Source organism: Sparus aurata, chromosome 2, assembly GCF_900880675.1.
Source record: "Sparus aurata chromosome 2, fSpaAur1.1, whole genome shotgun sequence".
Classification (NCBI taxonomy): Eukaryota; Metazoa; Chordata; class Actinopteri; order Spariformes; family Sparidae; genus Sparus; species Sparus aurata.
In genome coordinates this window covers 23478980-23504020 of record NC_044188.1, presented here as the reverse complement: position 1 = coordinate 23504020, position 25041 = coordinate 23478980, and the positions used below count along the sequence as shown (strand labels likewise).

The window sequence follows — 25041 nt, the reverse complement described above, 5'->3', positions numbered from 1 at the left end:
TGGAGTAACACATGATACAAACCAAAGTCAAACAAAAGAGCCATGGATTGTCTTGTGGCTAAAGGAACCTAATGGACCGCTATATAACAGCTGAAAATATAAGACATTAACTGGGGATGACCTGGTATGGGGGTTATAGGCCATGACCATGTATTTGAAACACTGAAACATGAGAATGGTATGAGTTTGTTGCCACAGCTGAACCAAGTTCTAGGAATCATTCTCAAGACGCTGATCTGACATGTTTACAAAGGTAGCCAATCACATAACCTGTAAATGCATTAACTTCAAAGAAGCTAGGACTAGAACTAGGGAAATTTTATGAAAATATCTCATAGGAGGTGGAGGATTGTTCCATGCATTAATGTAGATCAGTGTCATTTTACTGTTCTCCCCCCTTGTTTCCCTCCTCCAGATGAAAGACTCTTTATTGAACCTCCAGCGGGGCATTGGTTTAAGGGACTACAGCTCTGAGGCTGAAGAGAAGAGAAGTCGCTACCACTGACACACCACCAGAAGGCCATGAGGGCATGCTGTGCAATATAGGACCTGTTTTGTTTGTGAACCAGTATGCAGGCAGCAGCAAGACAGACAGACGGACAGAGAGGACAGAGGGGGAGGCGGGACCAACAGTGAGCTGGTCCAATAGACACAAAGAGGGGAACAGTCGTCTCCAGCACACAGAGGTTAGAACCCCCCCAGGAAGAGGAAATCATGGACAGAAAGTGCCCCGACCGCACAAAGGAACTGAGGTGTCCCGACCATCACTGAGGCATTGTGGGAAGGTGCTAGACTGGCTCCTTCTCTACACATCTGTGGGATAACTGTTTTCTTCTACTCTCTTATTTCCAAGTGCATCCTACTGTAAGCCATGTCGACCAGACAGAGAGAACGGAGGAAAACTACTGCATGCATTTAGACAACCTAGCTCCCCTCAGTCAGTGTTAATGTGGTCCAGTTCCAGTCTATGTGTGTCAAAAAAAAGAAGAACAGAAGACGAGGAGAGATCCAGTCAAAGAATGGGGGGTCCTTTCAAGTCTTTATGGCTTTCTACACTCTCTAGACTGTTCCAAACCTATCGTCCCCGAAAAGGTCCTCGCTGCAGCATCCCTTTCTTGTAGACCTCCGTGTGATCCGAGCACAGTAACGCCACCAAATCAGAGAGGGAGTGTTCAGTGAACAGTCCCTATTGCCTTGTTTGAACCTGGTCCCTGTCGGGGCTGGTTCCCTGTCAGACCGCTGTGTTAAAATATTTATTCAGTAAAAACTTCAAAAACTGATGGGACCTCAGCCAGTACTTTGAACCTTAAACACAATTTACCTCATCAGTTGCCCCTGCCATAGTGTTAGCTACCTTACATCACATTATTCCTGACCCTCCCTGTGAAGCAGAATGTATGAGCCCGGACAAAAAATGGCCAGACTTTGATCACAACTTAATGATCCTTAGACAAAGGGATGCTGCAGCTCGACTAATAGGGAGACCTGTGTTCTTACATGTTTTATTACTAAACTGTGACTATATCTCTTTAAAAATGTTTCAAATTAGAAAGAATTCTATGAATATATTTGAAATATATAAGAATATTTCATTATTTAATATATATATATTTCAAAATATATAAACATTACCTATATTTATTGTTAATTTATGTACATAAAGAAATTATCAGAGCTCTAGACCGGTTAAAGAATTTCTAACAAAAAGTGTTTTCTTCTAAAAAAAAAAAAATGCATGCCAGATATGTCTGTGACATGTCCAGTGTGCAAGTATGATTCCGCATTTGCGCGGTTATGTTCGCGCATGTGTATGTGCGTGCGTGTGTGTGTGTGAAAGAGAGAAAACGTGAGAGTGAATGAGTGTGTGTGTGTGTGTGTGTGTGTGTGTGCGTGTGTGTGTGTGTGTGCGTGTGTGCGTGCTGTAAAGCGTAATGACATTTTTACCATTCCTCACTTGTATGTTTCTTAATTTTTCTTTTCTGACTCGTGCAGCCAGACTGCCTTTTTTAATGCTAATGCATTTGGATGCCGCCTTGCATTGGCCCCACCAGGGTACAGTTTACAAACGAAGAGTTTTGTTCCAAAATGACATATCCAACATTTGAAAACAAAGTTACGCCGACTTTTACAAACTTTGATTGAATGCCTAAACTGTCTATTAATGTCATGTGCTAAGTAGCTTAAATCCAACAATGGTTAACAAAAGGAAGACGACATCCAAATTTTGTGAGACTGAACGATGAACTCGATGATTTTGCGCTTGTACAATGGATATACAACATTTTGGAGATGAACCCTTCATTTCCCCTTTTTGAGCAACTCTTTGTCCACGTCACCACATTAGTGGCTTGACGAGTATTTGTTGAAAAGAGCAGTTTGACATTGTGAGAAATATTCATGTTTTTCCTTCTTCCTGAAAGTAAGATTAGAAGATGGATACCAATCTCATGTGTGAGTTTGATACAAATCGTCTCCTCGAACTCTCAGGAAGAAAGTAAAAAAGCTCATTTCCCAAAGTGTCCAACTAGTCCTTTAAAAACCACGTCGACCCATATTATATTCTACCTTCCCCCGTTTCAAGTGTCTGTCTTGGATGCAATGAAAGCATGAGAATTAACTTTACGCAACTAAAATCGAACCAAAAGAACGAAGTAGAAATTACCTTCACGAATTATCATGTTGTTTTAAATGAAGTATTTATCATGTATGTCATGTATTATATATATAAGTGGATTTGGGGGGCGACAAAGAGCATCTCTTAAGAGTTTGTCAACAGAGACCCCTGACATCTGACAGACTTCAGCGATGAAAGCACTTCCAAAACTAAGAAAAACTTCCTTGTGTTTAAGAAAAAAAAAAAGAGATAGTTACGCACTTTAAGGCCTTTTCAGGGAAAGAATGAAAGAAAGAAATGGCAGCGAGCTGAGGGAATAGTTTCTGTGCTGTATTTTAGTTTATTTGACAATCACGCTGGTGATTTACAACTTCCGAACTCAGTGGAGGTAGCTGGATTTTAATCCTGCTGGTCATTTACAACTCAAACATAACGTTCCCTATGCCTAAATAGAATATCTGATTACATTTGAATCTCTTCCAAAACCCAATCTGACACTGACACGCTCTTAATCTGTTGGAGGGGCAAGGCGAGAATGACGGATTCGTATGAGGGAAAAGGTGTCTTTACTGTGTGCCTGCATGGCGTGTCACTGACTGACTTACTGAAAACAGAGGAAGAAGCTTCAGGATTGGACCCCTGCTGTGTGTGCGTGCGTGCGTGTGTGTGCTTGCGTGTGCGTGTATATTACATTTGAAGAGGGCACTGAGTAATGATAACACAGGGAAACCTTAAAGCCTGAATGTGAGTGGTTGGAAATGTTTTCTGTTTTATAGAAATCACTTTTCACAATCCCGACGACACTGAAAGATTATGGTGAAGTTACGCTTCATGGTACAGAGATGTCATGTGTGTGGAAATGTGATTGAAATGCTTTAAAGAGTTTGTTTTTCGAGGTGTATGATGAAATGGATTTTTTCTTTTTCAGATGCTTGAATTCTATTGTTTTGTTGTTTTTTTTTTTAAATGACTGTTTTGAAGGAGACGTGGTGAACGCTTGATGCTGCCCAACTCTGGTTTTTGGTTCTCGTGATATTTTATTTCACTGTCGAGGCTGAACTGCTGTAAGAACACACACGCTCCGGAGCCCAAAATTAAATATTCACTCCGGCCTCTGAGGAACTGACACAGCTGACCTGAATCTAATACCCTCAATCTCCACAATTAGGAAAATGAGTTGGGTTTTTTTAGGGGTTTTTTTTTACCTTCATCCTTCTTTCTTAACACTCCCATGTTTCTCAATGGTACCAACAAATCTGACTAAAGCGAACCTAAACTACGATCTCTCACAGCTCAACTATTTGTTGTTTCTCTTGCTTTCGTTTCTTTTCTCTTGTGCACTCACACAGTTACACAAATGATTGTATGATTGCTATCGCTGCACAGCTGTGGAACCAAGGTGACCCCGATGAGTTCTGGATGCCACCGTTTTGTCACTGACACCTAATGAATTGTGCGCTTCGTTGACTGTATTAATTGGCATTTGGCCTTGCCGTCGCAGAGCCGGCTAGACACGAGTGCCACCCTTCACGACACAGTACTGACTAACAGCCTTGGTTTAACAGACGGTAGGAATCACACACAACCTCCCGAAAAAAACTACCACTGATCAAACTCATAGCAAATGCTCTTCTCAGAGTGTGTCTTGATGAAATATGTACTGGTGTAGTTCTGTTCAAAAAGAATTCTACTGTATGTTCTTTCTTTTTTTTTTAGAAAAAATGTTTTGATCTCTAGAGAGACTTTTAGTGAAATTTATACATGAGATAAATATACTGTAAGTATATGTTGTGTATATCTGCAGTGTGTGCACACACACACACACACTGACAAAAGAATCCAACCTGCGCTGCGCGTAGGTTCTGACTTGCCGACGACTTTGCCTCATAGACTGAAGATGAAAGTGGCTTTCTGGTTCATGTGAAGTAGAGATTGGAAGTATGAATAAAAAAATATACCATACGCACATAGCGTTGCTTCTTTATTTTGACACATCACACAGATTTACATGACATTTCTGACTGAATCTCATTTAGATATATTTAAAGACTTGAAGCGAAAGCAATGCCTCGAAATTCTCTAACAATACCTGGTTGTTGCAGAAAAAAACATATAAATACCGCATTAAAATGACACCTGCTCCCCCTCATTAAAAGATCCAGAATATATAAATATACAAACACTGCTGGACACAGGATGTCTCCTCCTGATGTCACAAAGCCTACTCGTAGGACCGCCTCTTAAAATCAGATCAGCACAAAGAAAATGTACACTATCAGTAGCAGTAGATGAAAACGTCCTTCAGGTGTCAAACTCTTCTGATGCATCATTCGATATAGTAAAGCTCAGCCGTTCATCTGCAGGAACAGGAACTCAGTTGTGACTGGAGGGGTGCTTTAAGGTTTTAGTTGCTATCCTTAAAGGCCCAGTATGTCTGACCACAGGAGACTTTACGTTGGAGTAGCACAAAGGAAGATTGCGCGAGGCAACAGGATGAAATATTCATCTGTTACTGCACTTGAAAGTAAAAACAAATCAAAAGGCTTTCAAATATTGATGCCACTTATTGAAAGCGCTGTTATTTCGGGAGCTGTAGGTATAGCGCAAGCAGCTGAACCTGCTGTACGTTCAGAGCGGTGTGCTCACAGGATCCGAGTGGCTCCCTGTTGTCTCACTTTAGTTACACCTGCATAAATTAACTCGCACTGTCCTCATGTTAAAGCTACTATGAGGAAATTTCAGGTTGGTTGATTCTGGCGGCCCCCTGTGGACAAAAGATGACAATGTTGAAACAAAGTATAGTTTTAGTGTGACACCAAACTACAGAGCACTCAGCACTCTGGCATTCAAACTAGTTTTATTCTTGGGACTTATCCGACCCAGATGAGTCAGAATCTGACCCCATGACAAGCATTAAAGGTGGAATGTCTAAGAATTTTGGTTGAAAACATTAAAAGATTAATTAAAATATTCAACAGAATGTGAAGAAACCACAGATGGATCTTGTCTATGTATTCTGTTCAAGAGATATCTACTTAAGTTGGCATGCTAACCAGCTAGCCCAGTACTTTCCCAGTACCATTGGCTGACTCTGCCCAGGTTGGGAGCTCTGAGTTTTATATACTTAGCGTGGTAACTTCAGAAGGTATCTCCGCAACACTATATAAAGACGTCTTTCACATAATGTCAAAACTGTTGATAACGTTAGAAATCAAGTTCTTACATGTTGCACCTTTAACATAAAAAACAAGAGACATGAATCTCCAAGCCTTTGCATGGTCCTTTTCAGTCGCAGTCATTGCGCCACAAGAGCATCTCATATAGACAAAAAAACATGGTGAAAACACAATATATGCACACATCCTGCATGTCATTACACTCATCCTACAGCAGAGATGAGCCCAGACCTGCCCTCTGAAACACACGTGTGTGTGTGTGTGTGTGTGTGTGTGTGTGTGTGTGTGTGTGTGTGTGTGTTTTCTTTACAATGTGAGCAGACGACTGGCAGGAGGTTGGCAAATTGGCAACAGCACTCTCCTTCAGCTTTGTTCATTGTTTTGGAGAGAACGCTGACACACAACATGATCTGTGTCGCGCCACTCCGAATTCAGACCAAACTTATTTTGCATGTCTCTAATTTTCCTGTCATCGGCGCGTTGAAGGAATGAAGCAGGGTGACAGCTGAAGATGCAAACTCGATGAAATAAATAATGAAGTGGCAATCAGCAAAAACACAAACAGTGGGCCTGTTTGATGATGACAGAGATCTACAAGATTTTATTCCCCTGCTGTATGCATCCTAACCCACTTATTTCACTGATGTGGCTCCACACTCCCATTGAATCAAGCATTCTGTTTCCTGCTACACTATCTGGGTTGCTGCTCTGATGTGGATGCGTCCTCTATAACTGCATTTTTACAGCTTCTTTTCTTCCACCAGTGTCTTCCTTTATTCTTAAACCCCTCTCTGTTGCTACACGGATGCTTTAAATCGCCCCGGGATGATAAAATCCCAGTGTTTTACTATGCGCCCGGCTATAACGGTCCCTTGAAGTAGTCCATTAGTCCCAGGCCGAGATGTTGTAGAATGGGTGAGGTCGAGGCGTCGCCGCGATGAATCAAGGGGGATGGGACGAGCCCACCAGCCCTCTCGCGTCCAATGACGGCTCGGATGGGATGTGTGGAAGGGGCAGGGTGTCCCTCCCTCTCTCTGGCCGCGGCTGGTCGCAGAGGGCGGGGCTCCGTGTCCGCGTTTGACAGCTGCGAAACAGAAAATGTATAGCGCATAGATGGTCCGGGAAAGCATGCCGCTCCAAGGCAACCCCGCTATCACAAGGAGAGGGATGCAGCATGGCCCTTTATAGCCTGCGAACGCCCTCGTAAATCTGAGGCCAATTAGAGAGATAGAAGGAGGAAAAAAAGAAGGAAAGAAAAAGAAAAGAAAGAAGCGGAATAATTCGTTTTTATTGTGCCGGGGATCGGAGAGGCATGCACCGCGCGTTCTCGTTCCCGGTGACCGTGGAGCGCAGTCGGACCAAGGAGCGCCTGGAGGCGAGCCTGGCCGGGCTGTGCGAGCTGGAGCTCCGCAAGCAGAGGCAGGAGTGCCTGGTGCTGGGGGCCCTGGCCCTGGGGGAGCCCCTGCCCCAGGACAGCTCCAGAGGAGAGCTGGCGTGCTTCAGCAGCTGGGGGCAGGAAAACTTGACACTGAGGCGACAGCTGGTAAGAAGTTTGACTTGTCTTGTGCTGCGTGTTGAGATTCCAGCAGCTCTCGCACCGTTTCACCACACCCTGGACCGAAACCCCCCCCCCCTTTTTTTCCCCCCTTTCTTTCTTTCTTTCTTTCCTTTCTTTCCATCCCAATCCCATACTGCCACATAGTTTTAAATATCTAACAGTCTTCACAGCGTTTCCTCATTGTGATCAAGCTTGACCGTTGGATGGACTCTGCCGCTTTTGTGCGGAGCTGACCTCTATCTGCAAAAAAAGTTACTCAACTTGATTAATGGGCTCTCTGTGAAAAAGGACTTGGTGCGTTTTCTGTGCTCGGGGCTCAGATTTATGCCTGTGGGTAACGAAATCAGGGGGTGGAGCAGCGGCACAGACCGACTATTTAATGGCCCATTGTTCCCTCATCATGGACTTTTGTGGCTTTTTACTACTTAACAAGCTCTTGTTTGTGCTCTCCACACATCATAAAGGGATGAATTATTCCTCCGGCTTGCGCGTTGATGTTTGCAGCCAACGTTTTAATGTCGCGATCGCTTTTCTGTATGATTGATGAGACGGCTTTTTCTTGGGGTTTTTTTTTTCTTTTCTTGCCACAGTGACGCAGTGGTGTCAGGATCACCATGATCATTTATTTTATTAAAAAAAAAAAAAAACTGGGTTAATCCGGACAATCAAAGTTTGCGTGGCAGCGTTACGCAAAGTTTTACGCACCGCTGAGCGCGCTCGTCACTGTAGATGATGCTTTATATGGTCTGTGTTTCTTTCCTTTTTTTCTTTTTCTTTCTTTTTTTCCCCCCCCCTGATGCTGCTCGAGTTCGGATTTCAGTGGCTGGAGAGTTTGCTGTGCGTTTTGGCCGCTGCAAGCAAGCTGTCTCAACATCGCTACAATAGGAAGCCATTATTAAAAGAGGGTGAAAAAGAAATTAAATCAGCCGCCTCCTCTTCACACCTCCTTCCCTCCTCCCTCCTCCCTCCTCCGTCGGGGGGCCTAACAATGGGCGCATATGGAGCAGAATACTAATGATGCCGACCGAGGCCCCACAGAGAGGAGAGGTGGCGTCGGTGTGCTGTGGCATGATGTGGGCACCGGGCTGCGTTGGCCTTAATCAGCTGCTTTGCACACAGCTCAAAATGGGTTATCGGGATGTGGGTTAATGGATATGCTCAGAAAGTCAAATTAAGTGTGTCAATTGTTTCTGAGGGACCAAAAATATATTCACAAAACACTAAATAAAACGTCAGGATAAGCAATCATGTGAAACCCTAAAATATCCCATCCTCTCTAACTCATTTTGAGTGGTGTGATTTTGATAGAGAGCTAAGATTAAGCTTATTACAAAGTTAATTTCAGAGATGGAGCAGAGTTATAGCAGGAGTGCATGACAATGGAGGACTGAGACTGCCAAGATCAAATATATATGCAGAAACAGCTCAATAAATAAACAAGAAATTATGATTTAAAAGGCTTGATTCATTTATAAAATGTGACATGAATTGGTATTTCTGTTTCTAACTTGATTCTGCTTTTATTCACCTCTGTATTAATTAGCATATTTATTTACACTTCTGCCCCATACCGTGCTGTGATTGGCTCTGAATGAAGGCCTCATTTGCAGAATGAATCGTGAATGTATAAAGAAATGTGAAAAGAAAAAACAGAGTTGAATAAGTTTGTGGACATTAACAGAACAGAAAAGTGAATTGATAAGCAAATCAAAACAGAAGCAAACTAAAACACACCATTTAATCAATGCCCATACTCATTTTCACTGAACTGTATGGAACATTAATGTGACTTGTTTGTTTCTTCATTTATTTTGGATCTTGGCGGTTTCAGTCCTCTCCGTACACCAGGGTCAAGCGTTTCTAGCACACACAGACCGGTCTTGTAAATTCAGCTCCCTCGGTGCTGATGAGCTGTCAGCGCCTCTCAGCTTTGGCCCCTCGTCCTCCACACTGACAGGAAACAGCCATTTTCAAAGCCAGTGAGGGAGTGACACGCGTTTCCCCGCAGGCCTCGCATATCTTCCCGTTTTCATTTTCTGCGCCACGCCTCTGTGGATCGATGTTTATTAACTGTTGTGCCCATCCGAGCGTGTGAGTAATTACAAGGGGGGATCCTCCGGGGAATATTTTGGCCCGACAGAACTCTAATTGAAGTCTCAGATTGAGTCTTCATGATATCTGCTCGCCATCTGCGTCCCAGGCCAACATCCCCAATATCGTCTTCATCATGTAGGTTAAGGCGTCACAAAATGTGTGGTTCACGGTGTGACACAGAAACAAGTCACCCATGGGACTGCCGGGGCAGAGCACACGAATGTGGCCCCAGAGCAGACGAGGCTGAGGGGCCTTTTTTTCTCCTGGAGACATACAGTGTGCGCTCTGGAAGGTGTTGACAGCTGTAGGACGCCAGACAGCAGCTGGGAAAGCACCGAGCTCTGACCTCCCTCCCAGCTACCTACTGTGTGTGTTTGGAGAGAGCAGAAGAGAATGTGAGTGTGTGGCATACACACATCCAACTGTGTGACGGAGTGTTTGTCGACCGTAGAAACTCTCGGTGGTCAGAAGTGAAGGGGCGTTTTTTAATCGCAGATGCTCGATTAGGAAGCTTTGCGACATCAATAAGATGGTCGATATTATGCCCGCGTGTTTTTGCAATGATCCCTCAAGTGTGGTTACCAAACATATGTGACAAAGGTATTTAACCGAGGTTCTGATGTCACTGTTTGGAAATAAACATACACCAGTGCACTGAAACAGCAAACTTAAACAGGAATGTAATGATTGTACATTTTCCAGAGCATCACCTTTTTAATGGAAGTCCATTTCTGCAACTCAAAGGAAAAGACAGATGAAAAGGTAGCCTTGATGAAAAGGAAAATCCCCATAGTGAATCATAATTACGTGATAAAAAGCAGAAATTATGAGATAACGTCTTGTATCTAATTTTTTTTTTCATCAAGCTTAGTTTTCATCTCATCTTCTCTAACTGCCGGAAATGGGCTTCCATACTTTCTGCATTATATTGTAAACATACCAGCGTTTCTTTGGCAACATTTACCCCAATACCGATATCTGTGATATGCCAATTTCAGCCGATATATCCATCTGGCTCTTATGTGGGCGTGTTTGTGTTTATAGGCACATGCAAAACGTCTGTGCGTGAGAACAACGGCCACCTTCCTCGTGCAGGATTGTGTGCACGTGTCTGCCGGAGGGGTTTTGCTTTTTTAGTCGTGCCTCTGCTGAACCTCCGGCTTGACATCGATCAGGTGGTGTGTGTCCTTGTGTAAAGGCGGCAGCACATCATTAGTGAGCAGTTAGTCTGCTCAGCAGTGAGCGATCGGTCGAGTGGATCACCGGATGGTTTCCTCTCCGCTTTGTTCTGCCACACAAAGGTAAAAAAGAAAAAAAAAGAAAGAAACGCCTGTGTGTGATTTTATGTGTACAGGAAATCAGGTAATTTAGCTCCTGAATATATACACACATGCATGCAGACAAACCGGATAGGTTGATACGCGTCTGCAGACATTATGTCCACAAATGTCAGTCACATGTCGAGCACAGCCTGGTGCACTTCTCTCAGTAGAGACTCCATTCACAGCCAGCCCACCCTGCTGCCCTGCCTACAGGCCTCTGTGCACGTAGGACAGAGTGAGAGCAGGCTAATGAATGCCATTCACTATGGTTATGTAAACACTGTGTGCATGTGTGTGTGTCTTTGTGTGAGTCTCGTGTGTGTGTGTGTCTGTGTGTCTGTGTGTGTCTGTGTGTCTGTGTGTGTCTGTGTGTCTGTGTGTGTCTCTGTGCAAATTCAACCTCTGTCAAATCAGAATTTCTCATTAAAATTTAATTTACCCCATTAAAAACAGAGCATTTAAAATGTCTGTGTATATTTGGAGAAAGAAGGGATCCGTGGTTTAGTCATGTGTGTGTGCATATGTCTGTGTGGGGGTGTGTGTGTGTGTGTGTGTGTGTGTGTGTGGGTTTCCGGACTCCCACTGCCCTCCCTGTGTGGAGCCAGTCAAAACATCGCCTTAATTATAGAGGGTCCTGCAGTGCGGCTGCATGCCTAGTGTGCCCTGTTCCATAGATTTTCATATCCTGGCGTTATCGTTTCAAAACCCTTCGACCGGTGAGACTTAGCGGTGTGTTCTACACATCAGAATCCGCTTTCTTTTTTAGAAATCCACATCATGCCTCTTTCTTGGACGGCAGTATTGTAATTCCTCTATACCAGCCCTCTCTTGCGCAACCAAAAGCTCATTTGTTCCCCCCGCCTGAATTTCTCTCGTCAGACCGTCTCTGAGGAAGATGTAACGTGTGAATCACCTTTAATCAGTCACAGCGTTGTCCTGCATTCACCTGCTGTTTGGTTTCTTTTATTAAAAGAGCAGGTGATCCCGACGTGCCGTACACCCAGCGTGTAACGGCTTAATGGCTAGGTGAGGCTGGCTGCACCGTGTCCCCATGTCTCCCCCATCCCCCAACCCAGCAGCCCGGGGCAGAGGATGCAGTAAAACAGTAATGATACAGTGTGCAGGGTGTCAGGGAACCAGTGTGAGACCATTAATAATAGAGAGCAATCAAAGACCAGCCAGTGAAATGGTCCCCACTTCACCACCAGCATGCTCCAAAAGCCACACTGCTAAATGTTGCATTGTGTTTGGTTGGTTTGTTCGCCCACAAAGGTTTGTTTGTTTGCTGCCGCGTTATAATTTAACAACCATCACCGTGGCTACCTCGGCGCGTGTCTGTGCGTGTGCATCTGGCAGCGGGCAATCGATAGTGTGAAACCGCATCATTGATTCATTGATTCCCAATAGTGTCCCCTCCTGCCCGATATTTTCTTCAACCCACGCCAGTCGCTTAAAACAAAGCTCTCAACTCTTCGCCTGTGCCACACATATTGATGTAGTGATGCTGGTGCTTTGTTTACACTGAGACAATGAAACCCCTCGTCGAGACAAAAGAGCTGACAGTGTTTGGGGTGAAGAGGTTGTGTGGGATGCATGGGTCAGCTTGGGTCAATTGCTCCTTTGCATGATGGCCGAGTTTAGACTGCTGGACAAAGGGGTCGGGGCTCAAGCACTGATTGGCGGGCTGACCGAAAGACCACTCTAAGCAGTAGTCTAGACCTAGTGCCCTGTTTTCGAGGAATTTTTCTGTTGACACATTACAGCTTGAGCTGTGACGGAAGACTTATGTAGATGTCAATTGGTTCAGGAATGTTTGAAGAGGAAGGAATACATGCTTGCTAACATGCTCACAATGATGAGTGTTCTGTAGAGTACCCAAAAGTCAGACTTGAGTAAAAGTAAAGATATCCTATTAAATTACTTCGTCGGCAAAAGTGAAAGTGATCCATTCTAAAGTGCTTGGGTAAAATTCTCAAGTTATCTGATATTAAACGTAAGCTATACATATACTGACATGTTTTTTTTTTTGATAATGGAATGAATGTAGTGAAATCAAACTACAATATTTGCTTCCAAAATGTAGTGGAGCGAATGTATAGAGTAGCAGGACATGGAAATATGCAAGTGAAGTAAAAGTACCTCAAAATATACAGTGCTTGAGTAAATCTACATAGTTACATTTCATCACTGACAGTGACCGTGGTAAGATGTTCACTGAAGTGATTTAAATTCCTCCTGAGGGGACGACGAATGTCTGAACCAGCTCTCAAGAGAATCCATTGAACAATCAGTCAGGGTCAATAAAGACCAAAAACAGTCAACCTGAAGGTGGCGTTAGAGGTGAAAGTCAGGGGATCAGCAAAGTCGTCTATCCTGCGTTCACCATGAATGTCTGTAAAAACAAAAAATAATGACGATATTGGCAGTCTATCAAACAGTAGATGAGATATTTTAGTCTGGACCAAGATGGTGGACCGACCAACAGACTGACATATCAAAGGGCTTCTCAACAGCAGTTTTGCACGTCTGCACTTCATACAGTGCCTTCCTATAAGCTGTGTTTTATTGGCGCAGACACAGAAATGTTGGTCTGGAGGTGCAGAAGACTATAGCAGCTGTCTGACAGGTGGTCCATCATAGCAGGTTCGTAATGTAAGAAGTGTCACCTTGTGACGAGGACATGCTCAATCTTCTGGTAATGAAGGCTTCTTAATGAGCTTTGGGTGTCAACAGTATCACCCTCCAACAAAATGAAGTGCCTTTGTGTGAGTGTGTGTGTTTGTGTGTGTGCAAATATGTGTGTGTTGTTTGTGTGTGTGTGTGTGTGTGTGTGTGTGTGTGTGTGTGTGTGTGTGTGTGTGTGTGTGTGTGTGTGTATGTGTGTTAACCCATGCGGACAAGCTTGCGTGCAAATGTCTGCAGATGTCAGTACGTGTGTCAGATGATGTCGACATGAGACCATCGCAATTTGACTGGCTGAACAAACATCTCCAAGGGTGTGTGTGTGTGTGTGTGTGTGTGTGTGTGTGTGTGTGTGTGTGTGTGTGTGTGTGTGTGTTTTCCCTGCACCTCTGCCTTTTATGAGAACCAATTCTGAGTATTAGCCCTTCAGAATGAGGTCTTTGTGGTCAGTTCTCCAGACAAGGAGTGGTTCTGTGTGTCAGGAATGTTTATAATCAGCGGAGGGTCCTCATGTTAAAGATAGAAGTACAAGGTTGAGTGTGTGTGTGTGTTTTGTGCTTTAGTCTAGCGAGCACATTTGTATATCTGGATAGCATGTGACTGTGTATGTGCCCCCCCTCCCGCCACCCACATGAAAGAACATCCCCCTACCCTTCACAGGCCTTGAATTATTCATGTTGTGACTGTAGGTTTGCTTACGCAGACGAGCCCAGTTGACAGATATGGATGCACTGCAGTGATGCCGATGGTGACCAGTGATGGCCATGTTTGTGTTTTAGGAACTAGAGAAGGAAAATCACATCATCTGAGTTGTGTCTTTATCAGATTTGACGTTTCATGTTTCATGTTAGCTGAGACAGAGTTTGTTCTTGTGCATACAGCAAAATAAGTACTCAAAATTATTTTTTAATCAGATTGCAATATCCATCTGTGGAAATAAAGTGACTGCTACTCGTACAAACGGTCGTAACTGAGTCATTAGTTTGATTAACTTACAATCGCTGGATTCTGCTCTATTTGAGACATGTTTTATTCAAATACAACCCATCCACCCATTATTTAAAATACATTTGCATCGACATTATCTTAGTTTCTCTCAACAGGTGACTGACAGTAATCTGGGTGCCAAACAAAATGAGAGCCGGCGTGCAGCTGGAGAAACAAGCAGTGAAGCGATCACAGCTGTGCTTCTGTCATTAGCATTTCTGCAGCCCAGTCATTTGGTTACGAGGACTGTTTGAACTCTTTTCTTTGTTGTTGTAATTGCTGATTGTCGCCTCTTACCGTCTACTTAAAAATTACTTCTCAACGGGCCAATCAAATTCAGACACAAAGGAAAACAGTGTGTGTGTGCATTTGTGTTTCAGAGTGCCCTCCAGAGTTCCCCATGGGGCCTGATGCAGGCGCTGGAACAGCAGGTGGGGGAGCTGAGGATGGACGCCGACGACGGCTCCTGTGATGGAGCTCAGGGAGACGCAGGCGACAGTCGGCCCAGCTCTGGTACTTTCACATTTTCAAACCTTTTCCTTCATCTCAGCCCTGAGCGTGCATGTAGTCAAACGTTTTTACTGCACTTTGTAGTTTACTCATTTTAAATAAAGCCAGTAAGCAGATTTTTGCCATAATTTATTCGCTCTCCACGGCCAAACTCGTGTTTTCTCTTTGCATTTTGAAACGTCCCTGTAATGAGTTTGTAATTTATTTCTGCTCTTATTGCTCGTTCATGCTCCAGTTACTTGTGCATTTCTGTTTTGTGGCCTATTTGTGAAATGCGGTGAGACATTGCCTGCATCCAGCTGCACAATTTTTTTGAGAACTGGAATGATCAGTGAGCTATAACAAATGAGATAGTCATCTTCCTCTCTCGCTCTCTAATTTTATCCCCTAGGTTTCTACGAGCCGAGTGAGGGTCAGTCGCCAAAAGGAAGATGTTATTCCACTGAGCCCACAGAGACAGTCTCCCCGTGGACTTACACCAACGACAGGCCAAAGTCTGTGGGTAAGAAATAGTAGAGGTACACTTAGACACACATAGAATCCCTGAAAAAAGAAGCCACACATAAAATATTCTCGTTTTGTGTGGAAGTAAAGCAGAAGAGAGCCAGTGTAGAATGTCAGTATTTCAAGCTGTTTGATCAGCATGAGCAAGAGCATGTATTCAGCGTTTCTGTTCCTTTTTCTGAAAGGAAACAAGATGGCTGATTTGTTATTCTGCTCTGGAATCTGTTTGCTTGCAACACGAAAAACCCCAGATGCAACATCTGACATTACATTTCTTCAAAGGGATTTGTTTTGAAATATGGAGCCCGAAAATCGGGAAACGCAAGCGGAGAACTTGTGGAAAGAACAAGCTGCAGTCACAACAGCTGAGACAGATACAGACAGTGCATACACTCACTGTTTTATAAACTTTTATGTTGCGTCAAATGAAATTGTTTGTTTAAAGCTGGCACCAAGGCATACAGTAGAGGTACAGTTAGGCACAAAGACCCAAAGATCTTGTCAAAAATATAGTTACTTGACATTCTGGAGTGATGTCATGGGTTTATACTACATACATTTATGTTAATATAGTATTCACCGGCAAAACAGTTTAAGTTAGTACTGCATAACAACTAAAATTACCTTTGTAATTATTTAAACATAGCCTCTCTACTTTCCTTTGGTGGGAATTTGTTCATAAATGCCATACAAAACACTTCAAAATGTAGACGGTGTATCAAGACCAAAACTTTGAGAAGTCAAGACCAAGGCAGGTGTGAATCCCACACTGAATGGCACACTGACAAATAAATGTGACGAATATGCACCGTGAGATATTTCATGATAAAATAATCAATGGCAGTGCAGCGATGAATTTTATGTGTAGGAATTTTACTTTGTTCAACGAGCAAACAAATACAAACACTAAGTAGCTGAAGTTAACATTAAAAAAAAATTAATCAACACTCGTTATCTGGATTTTACCATCGACCTAACACAATTCCATTTTTGTGCAGGCATCACGTTTTCTGGGTAACTCTTTCTAACTGACAGGAAGTACATAACGTATTAAACAATTGGTCCACACAGTGATATCCCTGCAGTTATGGTCTTGAAATGAAATCCAAAGTCCTCTTTTTCAGAGACAAAGACAAGACCGTGAAAAACTGCGGTTGAGTCAAGATGAGACTGTCAAAAAATGGACCCCCGAAATCGAGAATTACAGCCGTGTAATTAACAACATTACAAGACTGGTGTAGCAGGAAAAGAGAGGTCTACTTAGGTCACCAGCTCAGTGAAAGATGATAAGAAAAAGGGAAAGTCATACGAGGAGATGGGCATTTTTAATTCAATTCAGCCCAATTTTTATGATTGGGGATCAATTGTGAAACTTACTCCATCCTTCGCAGTAAGTCTCTAATTTCATACGATGAATGAACCGAGACTGGTTGCCATCATTTCCCTTTAAAGTCAAAGAGAGGCAACCCAGATATGTTGTTTTGTTTTTTTTGGTATTAAATTGATGCCCCTGCACCTTGTGCCTACAGCAGTATTGTTTTCTGTTCATAGGTGACCCCCTCATGCTGAATGGAGAACTAGATGTCCCGGTACAACGCACCACCCTACCCCGCTCTTTCTCCGCCCCTTACCCACCTCTGGAGGGCATTGCTGAGGAGGGCACAGCAGTGGACTCCTGGCAGTGGGACCCCAGCGAAGGCAACCAAACCTGGCAGCAGCAACAACCTGTGGAGGATGAGGTCACTGAGGAGGACTACCAGCAGGCTTTGAGGGTAGAGGGTTACATCCTCGGTCTCATCCAGCGTTTCACCCTCGCACCACGGCCGTGTCAGCCTCGCACCACGCTGAGCCCCGACCTCCCGTACTGCAGCGCCTCTGGACAGAGTTCCCTACACAGGACAACTCCTTCTCTGACCACGGAGCAACGCCCCCCTGACCCCCATCTCCAGCTCCATGCTGACCTTTCGGCAAACCCCAAGGGCCAGGGCTGGGGTTGTGACCTGATGGAGGGGGAGGCCTGTGGAGGAGAGGCCCCATCTTTGGAAGAAGACTGTTATCTGGCTCTGCCCTACCCCCAGCCCAGGCCACACTCCCTGGCTGAGAGGCTACCATCACCTCTGCCCTCCCTGGACCCCAACTGTGGTGTTGGGGCTCTTGACCTGTGTTGTGAACCCCCATCCCCCCAGCATTACATACATCCACAACCCCCTATTCATCACAGACATAATTTAGTAAGTGCTCAGTATATCCCTGGACAAGGCTGTCATGCCCCTGTGCGCTCCCCCAGACACTACAACCCAGAGCAGGCTAAGCCCAACCGACCTATCACCTCCCCTGACCACCCAAAGACCAGAACCTCAAAGAAGAACCACAACGAGAGACAGAGAGCCAAGAAATCGAGCAGTAAAACCAGCCGATCTCAGTCTGAAAATAGCCTCCTGGGCCAGCGAGTGCTGCCTGAGCGGAGGTACAGCACCACAGAGAGGCACCAAGGTAGAGGGGAACCTGTTCACAACCAAGGCCAAGTTAGTGGACCCCAGCTGGGCAACAACAGCGCCAATGGGAGCCGGCGTTGGTGCTCCAACCTGGAGCTCAGCCAGGACGAAGGGGAGACCGTAGCAGGGCAGGCACAGAGACGACCACCTCGAAAGACTCGCCATGGTCATCCTTGTCCCCATCCCCAACCCCACAACTACTCCCACCAGCAGCAGCATGCCCAGCGCTGGCACCCAGACTTTCAGGAGAGAGCACCTCTCTGTCGGGGAGAGGAGGGCTATGCCGGCGCCGCCCCCGCAGAGTCTGAGTCCAGCATGAGTGAGGTGTATTCCCCGGCCTCCAGCTCGCTGTCTAGTGACTCCGATGAGAGCGGGGGGCTGGTGTGGCCCCAGCAGCTGCCACCACGCCTCGCCTCTACCTCCTCCTCATCCTCACCTTCACCACAGGCCACTGCCAACGCCCCCACTCAACCAAAAGCCTTTGTCAAGATCAAAGCCTCACACGCCCTCAAAAAGAAGATCCTCAGATTCCGCTCAGGGTCCCTCAAAGTCATGACTACTGTATAAGGAAAAGGTCAAACTCATATCCGTTACTCCTGTGTTGGAAATCTTTCGTCTTTCATTGTGTGCCTGTTTCTTTTGGTCGCAGGTCATATATTAACTCACCAATCCATCTTCATCCTCACCTACCTCTAATTACAGTTTGCTCTTAGTGAGAGACATTTACATTAATGATTCAGATCTGCTACAGATCATCTGTCTGTAGTATCTGCTTGAATTTATCTTGTAGCCGACAACCATCAGACACCAGACTAATGGGCATTATCCTGCATTAATTGTGGATAACTGATGTGATGAAGTCACACTGAGTTGACATGGACCGCTTTGAAGCCAAATGGCTGAATATGTTGCCAGTTTTTTCTGGATGACTGTTGACCTTATAGTTAATTACTCACAGATCTTTTGTTAATTAATCACTGCAGTGTATAGTCGATGTGACCAATAGATAACATCAAAAGCTTCAAGTCTTTCTTAACACCAAAGTGCAATATGTAAAAACTGGGCATGTTGCAAGTACATACTACAAAACAATGGAGGACAGCATATCAGAGTAATGAGCCAAGCAGCTACGGTCTGGACTCGGGGCTCGGAGCAGTGGTGGAGTTTACACTGTGACAGGCCGGGGCTAGCTGGTTAGCAAGCTGTCTTTATTAGATAGCTTCGCATACGAAGTCAATGTCATTACATCAAACCTGTTATTTCTTCATATTCTGCACATAATTTTAGTTTTTTGGAATCTTTTCAACAAAAAATTCACATATAGCACGTTGCTTATAACAAGTTGTGAAATTACTGCACCACAATAAAAAGTCCTGCATTTTAAGCCTTACCTGTGTAAAGGTTTGTAAGCATTGTCAACCAAATGTACCTAAAAATGTGTAAGGAAAAGTACTCACCGTGCAATAAAATCATCCCTATGAGTGTTTTTTTTAATTATTATTATTATAGCTGATGTTTTTGGATGAATATTACTGCTTCGTTAATGTGTATGTTACAGCTGTAGATTTTTAAGTTTAATGTGAACTGTTTTGTATACTGTTGGGTATTTTAATTTACAGAGATACATCATATCCAAAACAAAAATAAGTGTTAGGCGAGATCATAGGTAAAACAGGAAGTCCAGTGAGAGAACAGCTCCATTTAAACACAAGTAAATTGAATATCAAATTAATTATTGTAAAATGTATGCTCAAATTTTCCCAATTTGCACGCTTAGCTGACTAAAAGCCATGCTTAAATGGATGTATTTAACATGAGTGTGCCCATTTCAGAACTTGCATTTCGTCTACAAGAATTTCCCACAAATCACCACTAGATTACACAGTTCATTCCAGGACATATCCTGGAAATTACAGTCCCATCAAATAAAGCATCACTATAACCTTAGTGTAAAGTAAGACTTGAAGCTTTATAGCAAGAAATGATCCTATCTGAAAAAAATGTGGATGAGTGAACAAATGTATAATAATAGAAATCTCTGTTTACATTCTCCCACTGTCTCATAATTCATGCGCTGATCGTGAATCTCTGAGCGGGGACTGTCCTTTATCTCTATCGTTTTGTATACTCACCTCTGCCTCTTTGTAAACTGTGCGTTCACATTGAAGTGAACCACCTGTTACCTCTCTTCTTCTGCCAGCTGCTTTAGGGACCAATGAGCATAAACAGATGTCAGGACTGGGTTCAGTGGAGGCCATAAAGTAAGGGACCAGTGTACATGCATGCATGCACATATAATATGTGTAAGTGCACAGACTCAATGAAACACAGGGACTCAGACTTTGACACTCTTGTAAATATGTATGCTTTGTATATACCATTATGTGGCCTTGTTTGGAATGAATGTAGTTTGTAAATAAAGCCAGTTTTGCTCTTCATTTTGGTAGCTTTTTATTTATTTATTTTTTTTAAAAGGTTGGTAAGACCATATTTACAACATCTCCAAGTTAACACTTCTTACGTAGACTTCTGCCGAGTGGTGACTCTAAGTGCATTTATGTTACAAACATAGTATATAAACAAGTAGCACTAAGGTTGATATTCATTTCTCTTCTGTATTCTTACAGAGGGCCCATCACATTAAAACAGGACTGAGACTAGGAGCTCATCATCTCAAGCACTTCGGCAACTGAGCATTGGAGACCTAGAGTGTAGCTCCCTCATGTGGTTCATGCCTAGTACTGTTACACAACCAACAACAAGTACATTTATAGTGAATTGAACTTTAGCTGATAGTTATTTTGTCATTAATGAACAAGGAAATGCTTAGTATTAGTAGTTATTCATTGTAGGATAGAAACTGACTTTTATAATACTTGTGGTTGTGGTAAAGAAATACTGTGTAGTTCATCTGTAAACATTATCTGGAGGATGATGAACTAAATTTAAAATGACAATTTGTAGTTTTGGAGAAGAAATGTATTTATTATTATTACAATAGTTATTATCATTATTATTATATTGAACATTATCAAACATGTGTATTAAGAGAACTATTTACTATTTGTTATGAAAGCCTGTAAAATACAACAAATAAAATATACAACAAACTTGACTTTCAGCTCACAAAGTTATACAGAGATAAGACCAGCAGGACATTCCTATTAATAGCAGGAACAAAGATCACACAGGAAACAGAAGTGACAAGCATTTTGTTGCAGGAGTCAAGTACGTTGGCAGAAAAAGTCACAGATTGGCTAATAGTTCCTCATTTGTAGTCCTGAGTCAGTTCTAATAACATCTACAAATACAACCCAACTGCTTCAGCAAAAAAAAAATTCATTATTAAGCTCATAAAGACAGCAGAGATGGTGTAATTGCAGTTTAGGTTTCTTTCTGAGTTCGTCTGGCTGCTGTGTGTTTATTCTAAATATTGATTATGGTGAACGTCAGTGGTTACGATGTCCCAGTTCAGTGCAGTAACCAAGCAAAGTTCACACCTAGTGTGGTCAGCACCATCGCCACACTAAATGTTTGGCATTTCACGTTTCCACAAACCATGAATTTGTATGTTATACATATCATATCAACATTTCTACAACATGTACCATGTCACGTTCAGATTATATGTATATGATTCGGATGTGGCATTACAGCTGGACCATTCTGCTGAGCAAGAGATACAACCTAAGACGGTGTTGCAACATTTGCAAGAATGAAACCAATGGATGTCTTTAACCAGCTGTGTTAGTGGCAACAGAATCAGGTCAACCAAAACATGATCGAGCGTCACTACACAGATGTTTACTGTGCCTAAATCTAACTAGACATTTAAGGTGCATTACGTAGGAAGCGCTTAAAACACTCAAAAAATTTAAATTATTCACACCATGCAAAGAAATTATATTAGGTCAAAGACATCTGTGTATTGTGTTGCAGAGATATCTGTTGAAGTTAGCATGCTATCCAGCGAGCCCCCAGCCATTTTGTACCTCAAGAGGTGACAGTTCAATGGCAAATACCACCAGCACCCACCAGGTCCTCCGAGCCCCCAATCGAGTCGGCTAATAGGCATGCTAGCTGCACATCTAGCTGAGTCAACTAACTAATGCAGCTATTGTTAACAGCAATTAGCGGTAACTCTGGTGAAATGCTGCTCCCTGAAAGTTTGGAGTATGAGTTCGACAGTTGGCCATTTTTAACACATTGAATCTTAATGCACCGTGTTGCCACAACATAGAATATAAAATGTACAGTTGAGAAACGTAAAGTTATAGGTCTACAACATGAAGAAACAGGAAGTTTCAACATGACTGTGGTTCACCGAAACGTATTTATTCTAGATTATTAAACTCGCCCAATGTGTGGTAAACATCAGCTTTAAGAAAATTCCAACACTTGTGTTCAGTACATTAGTACAAGTAAACACACCTTCAGATCTTAGTTGTGTCCTTCTCAGTGCTCGTGCTCTTGGTATCGTTATTTGTGATGCTAACTCTGCTCTGAGGATCCTCGCTGATGAAGTGGAGCATATTGCGCAGGGAGCGGTTCATGCTGTCCTTGAAGCCCCGGCCCAGACACACATAGAGCAGTGGGTTGAGGCAGCTGTTGAAGTATGCCAGGCAGAGAGTTAAAACGTGCGCCAGGTACACTTCAGGGTGGTGAGGGGAATTTCGTGGGGTGACCAGTAAGCAGAAGTCCACTATGTGTAGTGGGAGCCAGCAGAGGAAGAAGCTCAGGACCACAGCGATGATGACCCTCAGTGTTCGCTTGGAGCGGGTACGACCACGTGAGAGTCCACTCTCTGCTTTCCTGTACACCACCAAGTGACAGAGCACAATCACCAGGAAAGGGAGGATGAATCCCACCATGAAGCGGAAGATAGTCATGGCCCAGGCACTGTGGTAGGTGTTCACCGTCAGACACTCTCTCTTGTGTTCACCTGCTGAGATTTCCTTGGTGTAGACGAACTGGGGGATGCTGCCTATCAGGGCCAGGCCCCAGACAGCAACACACCCCCAGGCAGCCTGCTTAGGCCGCCTATTGTTCTGACACCAGACGGGCCTGCTGACCAGCATCCAGCGGTCCACACTGATCAAAACCAGCTGCAGAATACTGCAGTACATCACCAGGTAAAACAGGCTTTTGATCGCAGTGCAGGCCACTGGGCCAAAGTGCCAGTGGTCATCATGTGCGAGTGGGACCATGAGCAGAGGGAGGGAGAGGCAGCACAGGAGATCAGCCAGGGCGAGGTTGAGGAACCAGATGGATGTGACAGAGCGGGGCATGCAGAAGCCCGTCACCCACACCACCAGAGCATTTCCAGGCACACCGAGCAGGACCACAAGGCCATAGAAGACCAGAGCCGCTATCTGGATTGGTTGAATCTCAGGGATCAAAAGGTCTGGAAGGTCTGGCAGATCGTATTCATAATCAGTGACGTTACTGTGAGGTATAGCTGTAGCCAAGCTGTAGTCTTTGTCCCTAATGGGATCCATGGTGGTTTAAAGCTGTAGATGGGAAAAAAAGTTGTCAAACGTTTTAACCCTCATTAAGACAAATGTTTCATCTAATATCATGTCAGTGATATTATGACAATATTGTATGGATGACTATTGGTACCTTCACAAAATATTAACACAGTGAGATTTATATAGTTATATATATATATATATATATATATAGATGGTGTGGATATGATGACTAAGTGGGTAAAGACAAGTAGTAGAACAAGCAGAACAGTCTGGAAGGAACTTTACAGCCTTTAAAACCAGCCCTAAACTTTTACAATTCTTTTGCAGAGGTAAGTCCCTGAATTCAGCCAACAAAATCCTAACATTGTTTAACCTGATATGGATGAATTAACTTATAAATATGTTAAATGTAGCAGTCTCGTTTAAAACCTAAAATTAGATTTTGCTGATTTCTCAACTTACCGTGTCAGAGGTTGATGCTGTCCCTTCACTGCTCACAGCAAGTGTTGAAGCTCTTCTGCTTTTAAGTGTGTTATATACCGCCCACCACACTCAAACAATCTTGCACAATAGTTCTAAGGAAATGCAAATAAAGATTTGTGGTCTATGTAAAAAGAGGTTTAATTAAAAGGAATTGAAAAAAAAAAAAGTATTTACCAGACTGACCACATCTAATATGTATGGAAGATGATTTTGGCTGGTGTGAAACATTTATTTAAGTATCAAGGTTTTTTCTCTAAATTCTGAGAAAACAGTCAGAATTCAAATGAATGTTTCACAATGGCCCTAATGACATTTGACATTTAACGGTATGATTTTGTTGTGGACATTTTCCGGCACTGTTCAGCCAACCAAAATTCTTACTGGTTACCAGATAAGCCAGTTTATTTCTGAAAAATATTTGTTTTATTTCTAAGACAGTTTACGGGAGGAGAACACAGTAAATAATTTGTCTCAACAACTTTATGATATAAGCTTCACCTATCAGTAAAAAGGCAGCAATGTAATGCATTATGTCTGCAGCATTACCATCAATACAAGAGACATTTACTTGGTACTGAACCTAGTAAATACCCTGTACCTTTTTTGATAATATCTCATCTTTGACACTATGATCCTGTGCAACATTTTCTCCAAATTGAACATTATCCACCACCCACTTTAATTTCTTCAAGAACAATTTTTGTTTCTTTTTGTTTAATTATTTGACCTTATTTGTCTCCTGACCATATCTGTCACGGTTGCTGGTCTAAATGCACTGTGTAGTCTGTAAAGTTGTACCTTTTGATTAAAGTATTTTCACCCATATGAGCGATATGTAAGTAGTATTTTAGTTAGTTATCCATACAAACCATATATTCTTGTACTTGTGCTGTGACATTTTCCAGATGATCTCCCCCTTATTTCATCCACAGTGTAATATGAACCTGGTCTTGCTTTCACTTTCACATGTGACATCAACACAAACACAGGCCAGTTTTAGTCAGTTTTAACCTTGCGACTTCTGTGAATTCAAATGAGTTACACATGAAGTAAAGAACATGTCACAACTCTTATCACTCATCAGGTGCTTTTTCAGAGACTGAACAGTTTCTGAACGTTTCTACATCCTGTGTGCTGCTCCT

General features: G+C 43.2%; 3 protein-coding genes across 22 annotated transcripts in view; 2 read left to right on the top strand and 1 right to left on the bottom strand.

Moving 5' to 3' along the window:
• gramd1bb (GRAM domain containing 1Bb) overlaps positions 1–4580 on the top strand; it is a 138275-nt gene extending 133695 nt beyond the window's left edge. For all 20 annotated transcript variants that reach the window (XM_030438942.1, XM_030438886.1, XM_030438869.1 and 17 more), the window contains one exon: positions 416–4580. In XM_030438942.1, the coding sequence (XP_030294802.1) occupies positions 416–505 (90 nt within the window). In that variant the 3' untranslated portion in view covers positions 506–4580. The remainder of the gene's footprint in view (positions 1–415) is intronic.
• Positions 4581–6691: 2111 nt separating this feature from the next.
• dact3b (dishevelled-binding antagonist of beta-catenin 3b) lies at positions 6692–20380 on the top strand. Its single transcript, XM_030402713.1, has 4 exons — positions 6692–7333; positions 14814–14946; positions 15335–15445; positions 16999–20380. Exons 1-4 carry the CDS (start codon positions 7103–7105, stop codon positions 18507–18509), a joined length of 1986 nt encoding a protein of 661 aa, XP_030258573.1. The 5' UTR covers positions 6692–7102; the 3' UTR covers positions 18510–20380.
• Positions 20377–23925, bottom strand: c5ar1 (complement C5a receptor 1). The gene is made up of 2 exons (XM_030402724.1): positions 23879–23925; positions 20377–23452 (listed from the first exon to the last, which is right to left on the bottom strand). The coding sequence occupies exon 2, from the start codon at positions 23438–23440 to the stop codon at positions 22376–22378; it is 1065 nt and encodes a 354-aa protein (XP_030258584.1). The 5' UTR covers positions 23441–23452; positions 23879–23925; the 3' UTR covers positions 20377–22375.
• Positions 23926–25041: the final 1116 nt, after the last annotated feature.

What these genes read in the sequence shown, in the direction of transcription:
- dact3b (XM_030402713.1), top strand. Translation starts at nt 7,103, where the DNA reads ATGCACCGCGCGTTCTCGTTCCCGGTGACCGTGGAGCGCAGTCGGACC. An exon ending in TGACACTGAGGCGACAGCTG is followed by an intron (nt 7,334 to 14,813) that starts GTAAGAAGTTTG and finishes TTTGTGTTTCAG; the next exon opens with AGTGCCCTCCAGAGTTCCCC. An exon ending in CGACAGTCGGCCCAGCTCTG is followed by an intron (nt 14,947 to 15,334) that starts GTACTTTCACAT and finishes TTTATCCCCTAG; the next exon opens with GTTTCTACGAGCCGAGTGAG.
- c5ar1 (XM_030402724.1), bottom strand. Translation starts at nt 23,440, where the DNA reads ATGGATCCCATTAGGGACAAAGACTACAGCTTGGCTACAGCTATACCT.